The sequence below is a fragment of the Pleurodeles waltl genome, chromosome 12 (genome assembly GCF_031143425.1).
Source record: "Pleurodeles waltl isolate 20211129_DDA chromosome 12, aPleWal1.hap1.20221129, whole genome shotgun sequence".
Lineage (NCBI taxonomy): Eukaryota > Metazoa > Chordata > Amphibia > Caudata > Salamandridae > Pleurodeles > Pleurodeles waltl.
This window is the reverse complement of record NC_090451.1, coordinates 431,732,756-431,747,433: the sequence shown is the minus strand read 5'-3', so window position 1 is coordinate 431,747,433 and position 14,678 is coordinate 431,732,756. Positions and strand designations below refer to the sequence as shown.

The window sequence follows — 14,678 nt, the reverse complement described above, 5'->3', positions numbered from 1 at the left end:
AATTTTGTTCAGTTTGATGAGCCCCTCTCTGAGGCTTCCTTGATGTCTTCCCTTTGATTGGGAAGGTCCACTTCTGGAATCTTTAAAAAGATTTCTCTAGAATAATCAGAATTAATCTTATGAAAAGTAAAATCTAGATCTTCCCTTGACTCATGCCCCCACCACACACCTCGAAGACAGGCACCAGTATTCATTCAAACTAACCTTCTTTTCAACCTCTCTCTTGCAGGGGAAAGTGTCCCTCTTCTAAAAAAGGGCACTTAGTGTAAAAAAACAAAACAATGCTGATCCACTCATGTTGCATAATTAAGACCAGCCCCCCTTCTTCCTGTCTTAGGGGAGATGTTGGAATCTTTGGTGGATAGCCAGTTTGTTGAGTGGAACAATATCCTCCATTCTTCCCATTGTGGTTTCCGGGACTGGGTTTAACACAGAAACGGCTCTTCTGGAGGTTACAGATTACATTAGTTCTAATCTTCATCTGGGTCAGAGGGCAGTGGTTATTATGTTAGATCTTTCCACTGCTTTCAATACTGTGTCCCATAAAATTCTCATTCAGAGACTCAAAAGAGTGTAACAGTGGGCAAGGCCCTAGACTTGTTGTGCTCCTTTCTTTCGTGAAAGCAACAAGCAGCATTTCTTTCACCTTTTTCTTCCCTTTTTGTCTGTAGGTTGTGATGTCCTGCAGGGTTCAGAATTGAACCCTATTTTGTTTAATAGCTACATGGCCTTCCCTTGGCCCCTGTGTTGCAACTCTAGGGTTTGAACAGCGTATCGTATGCTGATCTCACACAACTTATGTTGGCCTTTCAACAACTTCATGATTCTGTGGCCAGTGATTTTCAGGGTTGTCTTTCTGCTGTTGCCGAGTGTGTATATATATAACAGCTGCTTACAGCTTAATGCTGGTAAAACTAAAATTCTCATCTTTGGTACATCTTCTCCAATCAATTCCTCAATACTCTGGCCTCCTAACTGGGTGCAAGTACCTAGGCCATCCACAGTTGCTAGGAACATTGGGGTTCTGCTAGATTCATCTTTATCCTTCAAACCCCAAGTAAGAGCCATGGTTCATACTTGCTTTGGCTTGTTGAAATCTTTGAAAAAGCTTCTAAAATATCTCCCTTTCGCCACTCGAAAGGGGATTACACATACCCTGATCGCATCTAGACTAGATTACGCCAATGTTCCTTAATGGAAATCTCCCAAGACCTGCTCACACAGCTTCAGCGTGTTTAGAACGCCACTGTCTCTGTTTTACTGAATATTGGAAAAAGACATTCATTTAGATCAGGCCTCAAATCACTTCGCTGGTTACCAATCAGATCCAAAATGAAGCTTAAAACCCTTTTAATTATATATAGAGCTTTCTTTCAGAATATTCCGTCCTATATTCACAACCGGGTGCTTAACTCTGCAAACCATCAATTGCTTCATGTACCAAAAGTTCACAAAGTTAAATCTGGTGGCAGATCTTTTTCTTTTGTAGCACATATCATCTGGAATTCGTTACCACTGCATTTTCGTAATATTGCTAGCAAAAGTTCATTTAGAGCACCACTGAAAACTTTCCTGTTCTGTGTCACTTGGAACCGCTCCTTCTCTCTCCTTTCTTGTTGTATTGTGAAGTATCTTTCAATGTGGTATGTATGACATGCCGTATGGTATGGTGTGGCAAAGCCTATCATAGTAAAGTATGGTATTACCTGTCATTTATGGTATGGCCTGTCCTTGTTTAGTATGGTATTACTTGTCAGTGTAGTATGGTATGATATTGCCTGTCAGTGTACGGTATGTCGCTGTATGGTATGGTATGGCCAGCCTGTCAATGTATGGTATGTCGCTGTATGGTACGGCTGGCTTGTCATATGGTATGGCCTGTTATTGTATGGTATGGCCTGTTATTGTATGGTATGGCTTGTCATTGTATGGTATGGCTTGTCATTGTAATGTATGGCTTGTCATTGTAATGCATGGCTTGTCATTGTAATGCATGGCTTGTCATTGTAATGCATGGCTTGTCATTGTAATGCATGGCCTGTCATTGTAATGCATGGCCTGTCATTGTAATGCATGGCCTGTCATTGTAATGCATGGCCTGTCATTGTAATGCATGGCCTGTCATTGTAATGCATGGCCTGTCATTGTAATGCATGGCCTGTCATTGTAATGCATGGCCTGTCGTATAGTATGGCATGGCCTGTCGTATAGTATGGCATGGCCTGTCGTATAGTATGGCATGGCCTGTCGTATAGTATGGCATGGCCTGTCGTATAGTATGGCATGGCCTGTCGTATAGTATGGCATGGCCTGTCGTATAGTATGGCATGGCCTGTCGTATAGTATGGCATGGCCTGTCGTATAGTATGGCATGGCCTGTCGTATAGTATGGCATGGCCTGTCGTATAGTATGGCATGGCCTGTCGTATAGTATGGCATGGCCTGTCGTATAGTATGGCATGGCCTGTCGTATAGTATGGCATGGCCTGTCATTGTAATGCATGGCCTGTCATTGTAATGCATGGCCTGTCATTGTAATGCATGGCCTGTCATTGTAATGCATGGCCTGTCATTGTAATGCATGGCCTGTCGTATAGTATGGCATGGCCTGTCAACGTATAGTATGGCTTTTCATTGTATAATTTGGCATACAATGACACTGTTTGGTCTGTCATGTTTTTTATGGCATGTCATTGTACTGTATGGTGTGGTATGGTCTACCATTGTATAGTATGGAATGGTATGGACTCTCCTTGTATAGTATGGTACGGCCTGTCTTTGTTTGGTATGACTTCTCATAGTATGGCATTGTCTGCCATTGTGCAGTATGGTTTGTTATGGCCTGTTGTGTATAGTATGATATGGTATGGCCTGCCATATACAGTATGGTATGGCCTGTTGTATGGTTTATGTAAGAAAAGAAACCCCCCTAGGGCAACAACCATAGTCCTGGTCAGGGTGAGCCACATAGGTCACTAAAATAACCTCTGGTAGCTTGGCACGAAGCAGTAAGGCCTAACTTGGCGGCAATGTGCAAAGTATTTATGCAGCACACAAATAATACTAGAACACGATACAAGAGAAATTCCAAACCAATTTAGAAAAAGTCAAATTTTAATGTCTAAAATATCAGAAAGGCAAAAATCCAATCAGTAGAGCCTGGGCATTCCCTAAAAAAGGAAAACGTATTTGGTCCATGCTCCAAGGAAAGAAATATTAAATGAAAGTGAAGCCAGCACAAACTGACCAACAGGGGACAGAAAATAGGTGTGGCAATGAGGCAAACAAAGAGTAAACAGAGGTGGGCTCCAAGCCTTCTTAAGATAACAAAATGTTTTGCAAGCAACAACGCATTTGGGGCCTTAGGTGAGACCTAAAAATAGAGAATAATTTAATAAATAAAATGACACCACATTGTCAAATATCCAGTAAGGGGAACTGGAGATATGAATTTTTGAAGATTTAAGTAACAATTGTGCCATCAAGCGACAGACTGGGGCCAAGTTAAGATTTCAGGTTGACTGCTGTGGTGCGCGAGACAGATGCACCAACCATGTTTGACCGTGTTGGAGGGTTTACCTTGGAACTTATTCCTTTTTTCTGGAAGTCCAAATCCTTAAGTGGGGTAGGGAGCAGGCTGTGTCCGAGGAGGCACCATGTTATCAGACAGATGTTGAAGAAGGACCATGTGAAGAACTTGTTTTTTGCTGGAAACACGCTGAGCTGGAAAACGTGAAGCCCAGGAAAGTCCTCTCGCTGGGCTCCTAAACCTGGTCAAGATTTTTAACTTGTGATTTAGTCTTTTTTTCATAGCTTGGAACCCTCCCAAAAGGACAAGGCTGCCGGCTGTGTCAAACGAAGGCTTCATGAAGCCAGCACCTTTTCGCAGAGGTCCTACTGAAACAGATTTGGTGCTGCCCGGATGCTCTGAATGGGGAGTCCTGTTTCTTCAGCCTAATAAAGTCACACCTTGAGCTGATCGGCTTGGCAGTTTTGTCCAGGCTCTCTGTAGGTTTTGAAGTCCAAAGTCCCATGTGATCTGTTGTTGTTAGGAGATCCCCACTTAGGCAGAACCGGATGTTCCCAGGAACAGTACTTGATAGTCAGGACTCACTCCAGCAAAGGTCAGCAGAAAGCGTTGGGTCCACTTGGTACTAGTCATCTGGAAACGTAACAAAAAAGGTCTCTTGTATTTTGTTGTAGCCCTATAGCCTACACAGGTCATCTAACTGACTCTTGGAGCCCACTTCTTAGTCCTTGGTGCAGGTGGGAGCAGGTCCAGCCGTTTCAAACAGCAGATGCAGTCCTTCCCCTGCTCCTCCTCCGGTCCAGTACACAAGAGGGTGTCTTGGGGTGTCACCTTGATGCCTGGCACTAACTTGTGGATGGGCATAACTCTTGGCTCCTCCCAATCAATAGGGTAAAAGTTCAAAAGGACAGCCCGACTTTCCTGTGTGCCCTACTGCAAAGAATTCAACAGTGCCCCTCACTCACAAAATCCAGTCTGGATAAACTCTTCCCTCTTGTGCAAAGCATGTGTGCCCACCTAGAGTTGTCACCAGGGTAATAAGTAGCCCCCTTCTTGGTCACTCCATACCAGTTCATGTAGCAGCTTTCCCCCCACTGGGTTGGGTGGTTGCCTGACTGGTAGGACAAAGAGGGGGGCCTGTTCATGTGTCCGCTAACATGGGCTAGTGACAGGGGAGGCCCCTATGAAGTGAATTAAGTTTCTGGGCATAGCTTATCTGATGTTCCTGCCAGAGGAGCGCAAACCACTCCCCACACCCTGGCCTTTGTCTCTGCATTGGGAGCAGTTTTCACACCTCATTAGATCTATTCATCAGCTGGATGACACTCTAAGACTAATGTAAATTAACTTCCTGGAGCTTTAGGCAAGTTTCTAACAGTTACGTTTCCCTAATATTGATTAAAAACACTTTTTACATTAGGCTTTTAATAAATTTGAAAGATAGTTATTTAATATTTTTTACAGCAGCTCCCTAGCCTAAGATAGCAGAATTAATGTTTAGTATTGCTTCCAAGTGTTCACCTTTGGCCCAGCATTGCTTCAGAGTTTTGGTGCTAGTTACTGTAAGCACACATTAATTTTAAATTTCTACATGTCCTCCTTTTAAATACCATGCACCCTACCTTTTAGACTGCAAGGCCAACATGGATGTAACTTGTTTATATTTGAAAGGCAGGCTTTTTCCTGTCAGTTATTTTGAAAAGCCAGACTACATGTTTAAACTGCAGCTGGCAGGCAGCAGTGTAGACTGGAGTCATGTTTGCCTCATCTCACTAGTGGGTGGCACAGAAGTCCTGTGATCCATAGGTGACATTTCACTTTCTATGCCGTGGGTGTGTTTTTGAGCATCATATAGTATGACCTTATAGGAAAGTTAGATAGGCCAATTAGGGTTTAGCCAATTTTGACCTGTTCTGCTGGTCACAACGAATACACTGGTCACTGGACATTGGTGTCCGAATGTGCAAAGTTTAAAAAACAAAACTCACTACAATTCAGAAAAAAAAAAAAAGGGGTGACCACACAAGGTGAATTTTCTCACAGCAGCCTGGGACCTCTCGAGCACCTGTCACTGTGATCAAAGGTGCAATATGGACCGATTTGTAATGAAGTCTATACAGTATTTTAAATAGTTCCTCCTTCCCCTGAGTGTGTCGCATGAGCTTGTGCTGGAACAGATCTCTTTACTGTTCTACTTATAGGTAAATGCATAAAACTCTCTCCCATTGTTTCTGGGATGGAAGTTGTCCTTGCTAGGTGGATGGTTGAAGATTGCATGGTTGATGGGTGGTCATGTTCATGGAGGATGTATTTGATTTCACCAACATCCCAAAGGGTGCAGCTTTCCTGTTCCCAGCCTCTTGCACCTGTAGACTGAGCACCCACTGGTGAATTTGCTGATATTGAAAATTCCTTTATCACTGCACGCCCTTCAGTCCACAAATCACTTACGGTCCATACCCATGTAAAATACCAACTAGTTACCAAGGAGAGAGGAGAAAGGTGCTGAGTACATGGTGAAGCCAGTGGGTGTACTGTGCATCATTCATTCATTACATGCAGAGTAGTCTTACTAAGCAGGGTTGATTTGGGGCCTTGTTCATCCATACTACCTCCTACAACAACTCTCGTCCTGATTGTGCATGGTCCATAAAGCACCACATCTTGTTGGTCACTCTGTGAAACCATTTTCATAAGCAACGGTGTGAGGCCTGATTGTAGTGTAGTATGTGGATGTTCCTGAGCTTCCCTCCTTGTGGTTTGTGTGCTGTCTTGCCACCCTGTCATTCGCGACCCTCCCCATATATAATTTAAACATGCATCTTGCAGTAGCTGGGGGGTCAGTCCCTTCTGGGTATGAACAACCAGTGTGTCCTAAGTACCCACATTATTTTCTATGAAATGGTCATCTTTACTGCCATTTATCTTACCTAGGAGAGCATGTGCTTATTTCAAATATGCACGTCTGTCATGATATCCTGAAGTGTTGTAATATTTTAATAGCCTCTATGGTATGATTCTAGCCATTTATATCCCTATATATTTAATAGGTTCCTTCAGTCCAGTGAAATAAGCGACTGACACAGTGTGACACGAGCATTTGTTCGGTAATTTTACATTCACTCCCATTGAATTGTAGAGCTCCATCTTAAAGTGGGAGACAAATTGAAAGCGCTCCTATTAAGACACTAAGGCTGAGACAGGGGCAGGATAACCACAAGATCAATGGAAATGCTCTGACCACGATATTTTTAATTCCTAACTGGATGTTTAACTTCGACTTCACTTTCTGCAAGAACGATTAGATGAAGACCACAAATTAAAATGAAAATATCAGGTACCCCTGTGTAGGACCTAGTCTAATCTGTATTTTTTTCCTGACCGCTTCCTTTTAACTGCGACACTTGACATTGTGTAATTGTTGTTAGGAAACGGTCAAGGCTCGAAGTGTTCCCCAAAATCAAAAATAGTGTGTCAGTAATAAAAAACCAAATACACTTTGTTCAATGCTTTCTCGGTATCCAACGAAAGGAGGACATCCTGCTTTTCTTTCTTCCTGTCTATATGCATAACATGGAGAATATTTTTTGTAATCTCCATTTACTATGTGTCAAAGTAAACCTGATTGATTAGGACCAATATGTTCGAGCATAAGATTACCTAGTCAGGGGGCCAGTAGCTTATTAAAAACATTGATGTTTAATTTTAATTCCAATATAAACCGGTTGGATTGATCTCTTTAATCGAGTGAGAATGTATGTAGTTGCAATTTGATTAAGCAGCTCTTTTAGAGTTTTTAAAAGCAGGGGTCTAAATATGCTTGTAGAATACCGCTGACAGCAGTCTAGGCCCGGTGCTTTAGAAGCTTGGAGGCCTTTTTATGGTCAGTAACTCCTCCTCCTAACTTATGGATACTTCCAGGAGCTCTCTTGCTGTGTACGAAATGGCGGGGTTAAAAACATCCTATAGGTACGCCTGTACTCCCTCAATGCTTGATCTGTTGAACATAAGGCAGTGGCAAGTTTTCAAAGCACTTGAGCTTTCTCCCTTTAGCTGATAGATATTTATGATCGTGGTCTTGAATTTCCATGCAGTCTCTGACTTGATTCGCTCTGGGTTGAGCTGCTAAGGTCCTACCAGCGTGCTTTTCTCTTCATGGCGCTTGTTCTGAGTCTAGCAAGTAAGTTTCCTGCATCAGAACCTAAATGTGTTCCAGCCTCAGCAGTTAAGCTGGGCCGCCTCCATTATGTAATGACCTCTCACTACCATCTTAAGGGCAGCCCAGAAAACTGCCTTTTCTGTCTGTCTCTACCCCCAGTTTATGCACCAGGTAGTCGTTTATGCATTTCGGTATGGTCCTGCAGACTTACTTGTCATCAAGCAAGGTTTCATTTTGTCGCCGACAACCTCTCCTTAATTGTTACCTCTCCTCCATCCCAGCAGAGATTATTTGTGAAGGCTTCCCAATCTGACACCATCATTGGACTTTGGTTCACCTCTTTGAATTTAATGCAAAATACACTTATCTGTGGGAATGCAACTGAACCTAGTATAAAAGTGGTGAGCCACCAAATAGTGAATATTCACTCTTTATAGGGTGTCTAACTCTGGAGGCCAACTAACCCAGGTTTTCTAACCCTTACTTACTCCAATCTGAAAGAACAGTTGAGCTCTTGTACCTCCTGTTGAGCCTTATCCTTGATTAGGGCCATGACCAAATTCCAACCTGCTGCTATCACTAACCTCTTTTGCACTTTCTCTTGAGTCTTCCCTATAGCCCTTTTTAGGGAGGCCTCATGGCCCTGATTTGGCCATGCCCTGTATATAGATGTTAATGCCTAAACCTTTGACATCCTATGGGGCACTCCTGAACTGACTATTGTGCCACATGAACCTATTTTCCAAGTTCTCTTGGCTTGCCTTTCATGTTAGATTTTATTCTGTTCCTCCAAACAGATGCTATGGGCTTTGGGTGTGTCTTCTGATGACCTGTGTTCCACAGTCTCTTCAATGGAGAGGGCACTCTCCCCAAGCTCCGTGAAGTCACTTCTCGTTTTGTTTAACTCTTCCTTGAGTTCAGTTTGTAGCAAGAATGTCCTCCTCTCAAGATTCTTTCCATAAAACCTTTAGCTACTGGTTACATTTCTGCAATTTTTCAACCTTCTGGCCGGACCAATCCCTTCATGGGGTATTGAAGACAATTCTTGTTTCTTGACAGCCCCATGCAAAAATGGTTTTAAAGGTAGCACTCTTTTGGCCTTGGCATCTGTCAGCTCATGCTAAAGAATCTTATTGTATTGAAGAATCTCACCTGCAGGAGCCATCTTGTAACATGCACTTGATGCTGAGTGCTCCCCAGCATCATTCTTGTTTACGGATTTATTCCCCCTCACAGAGATACTTTAGTAGGTCAACTTGACAGACCAGAAACTGTCTCTGCGACCCTAATGAGTTAGGCAGCCACCTTCTTTCATGCCCTGCATCTCTGTGTGTATGGTTGGAGAGTGACCCAGCCGATGGTGATGCATTCCTCATTGTAGCATCCATCGCATTGTGCTTTTGAGAACCTGGATTTGAGTTTGTTTTACCCAGGGTTCATTTCATCATGGTGGGTGACTTTGTATCCAGTATCCAAGGTCAAGTTTGGTGTAACGTCAGTGGCTGTGCAAGCCAGGCCTGCATTTTCTCTGTAATGCACAGTCATCTGTGTTCATTATTTTTGGATGGGTAACTGCAAGAAGGCCATGCACTCCAGGTCCTACAGAAAGCATGCCAGTGTCGTGTTGAGCTGTGAAACCCTGGCATTTGGGGAAGTCTAAGGTTCACAGAGTAGGTCCTAAAGGTTCAGGTAAAAGTACAGCTCCCCTTCTTTGCACTAGGTGTCTTGATTCAAAGCTGTGTAATTGTCCTGAAAGTGCATGTCAAGGCCTCTCACCTGATTCAAACAAATGACATGAATGCTGTGTCCTTGAACAAATGCTGGGAAGAGACACTCCCCTCCTGTAGGCCACATAATCAAGGCAGCTTTTACCCAATGGCATAAGGACATCCAGCAGGGCAGAGAAGCCAATCTGGTCCATAAATGGTGCTACTCTGGTGCTCCCCGATCCCTTAACTGCTCCGCATATCAGTGACTATCATCTGAAGGGAGCCAAATTCCTGTCTCTCCACTGTTTCCCCATTGGCTCCCCCACCCACCCACCAAGTACCCACCCAAACACCAAACCACCAACCTTCAGAAGGCCCAGAATCCCTCCCTAGGCCCAGCATTGCTACCAGCTGTCATGTTGGACAACTCTCTTCCAGTCCTATTGTCCTATCTCACAAGTTCTCCTCGTTTCCCCTCTGGGTGATGCACTTGCCCTGTTCGCAGATGGGGAGAGGCCATGCAGCGAGAACCCAGAATAGTTCATCTCCCTTCCCCGGATGTTCCTGGGACTCCTGACTTTTTTATCCACATAAGGGCACTCCAACAGCCAGGATCAGTTTAGAGTCGATGGAAAAGGAGAATGATGGGAGATGCAATACAGATTGATGGGGCAGAGCTCTGTGATTAGGCTGCTGCATCCATCGTCTCTGGCTGGAACTCTACCAGTGGTGTTATCAATCAGTATCCTATTCCAGGTATCTCAACAGAAACCCATAGATCTGATATCTAGGATACGAGGTACAATGCTGCAGCACAACTTTACTCTGCTGAGCTCGATTGCCTGGCTTCGGAGTACATTTCTGGTGGCCAGTTGAATCTGCCTGAAGCGTACGTGTCCATTCTTAAGGAAACAAAGCAGCCTTTTTTACGTCTGTGCCTTGAAATCGACAGGGTTCTGCATTTGTTGCATAGAAAAAAGTGCAAACCTAAAAATGTGCCTTGTCCTTTTTAGGTTTCGCCTGCACGCGTACCTGTGCACTGCTTGTGAAATCTATTAAGAAAATAAAAGGGGCTTAGGACCAGCCCCTTACTTATCTGAAGTTACCATTGGCTTAGTCCAATGTTGCTCTGATTTACGTGCTTCTGATTGGCCAGCACGCCATCTCCCCACTATCCTGCTTCACTTCCTGTTGTCGTCTTCGTCGTCGGGTTGCCTGTGGACCAAGGACTTCTTGCGTTCACTTTTCAGTGGGCACGAGCCAGTGTTCTTCCTCTGTGGCACCATGCCCAAGTAGGTACTTTTTTTCTTCTTTTGCTGCGAGTGTGGTCACTGTGATGGTGCTTTAGGGAATCACTCAATGCCAAGGAATAAGGAGCTGAAATCTCAGCAGCGAGTCAGCTGTCTCACACTTAACTAGTGTTCGTAATGGCATAGGGTAAGCAGTCATCTGAGCTGGTTTGCCACTTGAAAAGGCTTTGCGAGTTAGTACTTTTTGAATTGTGAGGTGTACGCCTTTCTGCACCAAATCTTCTGCTCGGAGTCTTGTTGTGGATTCTAAAAAATGCTAGATTACGCAGTGCATAGGTGCAAAGGGAACTCTGAGCAAATGGCATTAAATTAAATATGGAGCCTGCTACTTTTTAAAAAAATTTTAATTTTATTTTTTTATAAAAAAAAAACACTCCTTCTTCCGGGCGTGACTATTAAAAAGCACCTTGGTTCATCTCTACCGGAGACAGCCCAACCTATGCTTTTGTTTGTCTTACACAGTCATTCATTAACATGATGCAAAACCCATCGGAGTCGTTATGCCTACTTTTGGGACATTTTTAAAGCAAGATAATCCAGCCTGCTCTCAACGAGTGCCGCACCTGAAAGCACTTCAGTAGTGATTATGCTGTGCACTTTTATATTGAGGGCTTTTTTTTTTTCTTCAAAAAACCATGCAGTGCTAGTTCACAACTAGCGGTGCACCTGCACTTAATTTGGGAGTAATTATGACCTGTTCCTGCCTACCTATATTGAGGTTAGGCAGTCAGACCCTAACATTCAGGATGGGAAGGAGACCCAGTGCACAGGAGCCGGGGACTAATGTTTCATCAAGTTAGTCAGGACTCGTTGGTCCGAACTTTCAATGTCTCTCCATAAAATGCCCCTGTAACTATAATTGAACGTATCTAAATATGTTTTTAAAAACTATTGTTCCTCTGTAAATGTAATTAGTGCTTATGTAAAGCACTGCAATACCTACAAGTTGTGTTTCCGTCGTATGAAAGCACCCCCCAAAAATAATTAACTAAAAAACATGCTACAGTGCTATGTAACATGTTTTATTTAATTGTTTTTGGGGGTGCTTTTATTTGGCGCAAACACAACCCTGAAGTTATTGGATTTCCTTACGTGAGCACCACTTAAATTACGCAGGAACACTTTCATTTAAAAAAAATAAGTTACCCAGCAGTGCGAGCTGCTGTGGCTTAAAGTTATAATAAAAAAGCCCTGTGGCACGATCGGCACAGACTGCTCATACCACTTTTTTAATAACGCTTTAAGCCATGTTGTACAGCAGCTCAGGCTGCTGTGTAACATGTCTAACTAAATATTGACAAAACCAATAGAAATTGCAAAGGCGAAAGCTGTTGGCTTTGCCAATGCTTGTTTATTTTATTGGCCATATGATTGATTTGCTACTTCAGCCTATGAAGGCTGGGTAAAGTGCCTATCATAGCCTTTCATAGGAAACTGTTTTTTATGTTTTAGGTAATCCTTGAGCTAGCATTATCAGAGGACGACAGCTATAGCTGCTTAAAAAAAAAAAAAGTCAATTTCAGATCTGCAAAGGGTGCACTTGGAAGTAAGTACTCACTGATGACACGACACATTCAGTGGTGGGACAAGATTCATTATGCTGTCTGTTTGAATAAATATCTCAGAAATTTTGTCTTTGGCTTTACCCTAGGTAAATTCCATGATGGACAAAGGAGAGTAATGTGCTTCACTATTTTCCCCCATCCTGTAGACCTTTGAATTACTATGTAAGTTCAGTGATGTTGGGCTAGACAATAGTCTACTTGGTTAGGCTCAAAATGTAATGTATAACATCTCAGCTGGAATATTTATGAACCCGTACATGATTAGAAAACTGTACCATTTAATAGGGTGCAAGCGTTAAGTATTCTGTGATCTAGTGACTTTTAATCTAGTATTTTTTTTTTTTTTTTTTTTTCATGTAAACACATTTTACAAGGAAATTAGCATGACTGGGTAAGGTGTGTGTGTTTTTTTTTTTTTTTTTTTTTTTTTTTTTTTGTCACTGACCTGAAAAATACACTCTTGTCAGAAGAGTAGGGTTTGCTATAAGAGAATTTCACTTTTGTGACATAGGGAAGGTGCAAGCTGTACATTGATTTTTCTTTATCTTGCTGAAAGTTAAACTCTCCCACAGTTTGACTCCTTTTTTTACCTTCTACTTTTTCATTTCAGGAAAAATTAGGAGATGTAGTGTACTGTGGTCTTCCTGAAGTAGGAACAAAATTGAATAAACAGGGTAAGTGTGTAAGACAAGGTTGTAAAGGCTTTTTTTTTCTTTCAATTTTGTTGGGCTTTCACATTGTTGGCTAGAACTAGTGAATTGATTAGCAACCGGATTGCATGCCCTAGAAATCTAACAGTGTGACGTTTTATAGTTTAAGTTTGTTTTCTATAAGAGAAGACCGTTTTATTCTCACTGCCGTGTATAATGCACCTACCACAATGACTTGACATCACTTAAAGTTGATATGCATGAGACAAACCTTCTGAAAAAACTGCTAAAGTTAAAACTATGCTACACTAGCAGAGAACATTTTATGCCCCCTATTCTCCCCCCCCCCCCCCCCCTTCAACCCCTCTCCGGAACTTCTAACGGTAAGTAAGACCCCCAAAATGAGGCAATAATTTGGAGCACAGTGTATTAACACTTCAAATGGGAATGGCTTTGCATATCTTGTCTAACTAGAAATCTTCCTCATCTACATTTTCGGGAAGAGAGATTGTTTTTTGTACTTTGTCTTGTGACTTTGGTATTACTTTGTATAAATAAGATATTTCTTCTTCCCATTTTAATCTCCAATAAAATATTTTATATGAAGATTAAAACAGCAAATGCTCCAGATGAAGATCCTCCCCTCATTTAAAACATTCTTACTGTTATATACATTCTTGAGGGATTTGTTTGAGCCTGTGCCCAGTTATGATTTAAAGACTTAACCTCAGAAAGTGGCCTCTACTGTAATATTGTTTTAAGAGTTGTTATATTTGTGCTCTGTCCGTTTACTGTATCAGTAATTTTTTTTTTTTTTTGGAGCACACAACAGTTAAATGAACTGTGTAAGTATTTTAGAATATATCAGAATAATCATCACACAAATGAAGCACATTTTTTGGTATTTCTGAAGTGTTGGAAACATACGTTTATGATAACAAATCATTAAAATAGATACTGCAATTTACACACATTTTTGTCTGTGCCTATATAGTTTTATTAGTAACACTGTATTTCTGCAAATGCAGAAGTGCAAATATAATGGTAATTTCAATTGAAAATGTGTTGTCTGTAATGGCAGTGTGCTACCACACCATGAATACGCCACTCAACTCTGCACCACTGCACTCTGCTCTGCACCACTCAATGATTTAGCACTCCATGCCACTGCATGCTGCACCACTCCACAACACTTCATGCTACGCCTCTGTGCTGTATTCTGCCAGTGCACTCTTTGCCACTGCAGATTACTTAACTACACTCTAGGCCACACTAATCAACTCTTCACAATTCCACTCTATGCTACTGTACTCTGTGCCACTGAACACTGCCAATACACTCTACCCCAATGCACTTTACTCTTAAATACTCAACTCTGTGCCCCTGCACTCCATGCCAATCCACTGTACGCAACTCTACTCTGCAATACTGCACTCTATGCCACTGCATCCTACATCACTGTACTCTAGGCCATTACACTCATTGCTACTCTACGCAACTGAACTCTATCCTGCACCACTCCACTCTGCCATATCACTCAATCTACTCTATGCCACTCTATTCTGTGCCACTCTACAACACTCTGCTCTTAACCACTGCACTCTACACAACTGTCACTCCACTCTACTTTGTATCACTTTACTCTCTGCCATTGCTTTCTATGCCACTTTGTACTCCACTCTACTACATTCCAACCCTTTACTCTATAACTATGAACTCTTTGCCACTCTCCACCGCTCTACTCTGCGCCACTGCA

At 42.4% G+C, this 14,678-nt stretch overlaps 1 protein-coding gene across 1 annotated transcript in view; it reads left to right on the top strand.

The window, feature by feature from the left end:
- GCSH (glycine cleavage system protein H) overlaps window positions 1-14,678 on the top strand; it is a 62,805-nt gene that overhangs the window by 21,588 nt on the left and 26,539 nt on the right. The window contains exon 3 of the mRNA XM_069216924.1: window positions 12,883-12,946. Coding sequence (XP_069073025.1) covers window positions 12,883-12,946 — 64 coding nt within the window. The remainder of the gene's footprint in view (window positions 1-12,882; window positions 12,947-14,678) is intronic.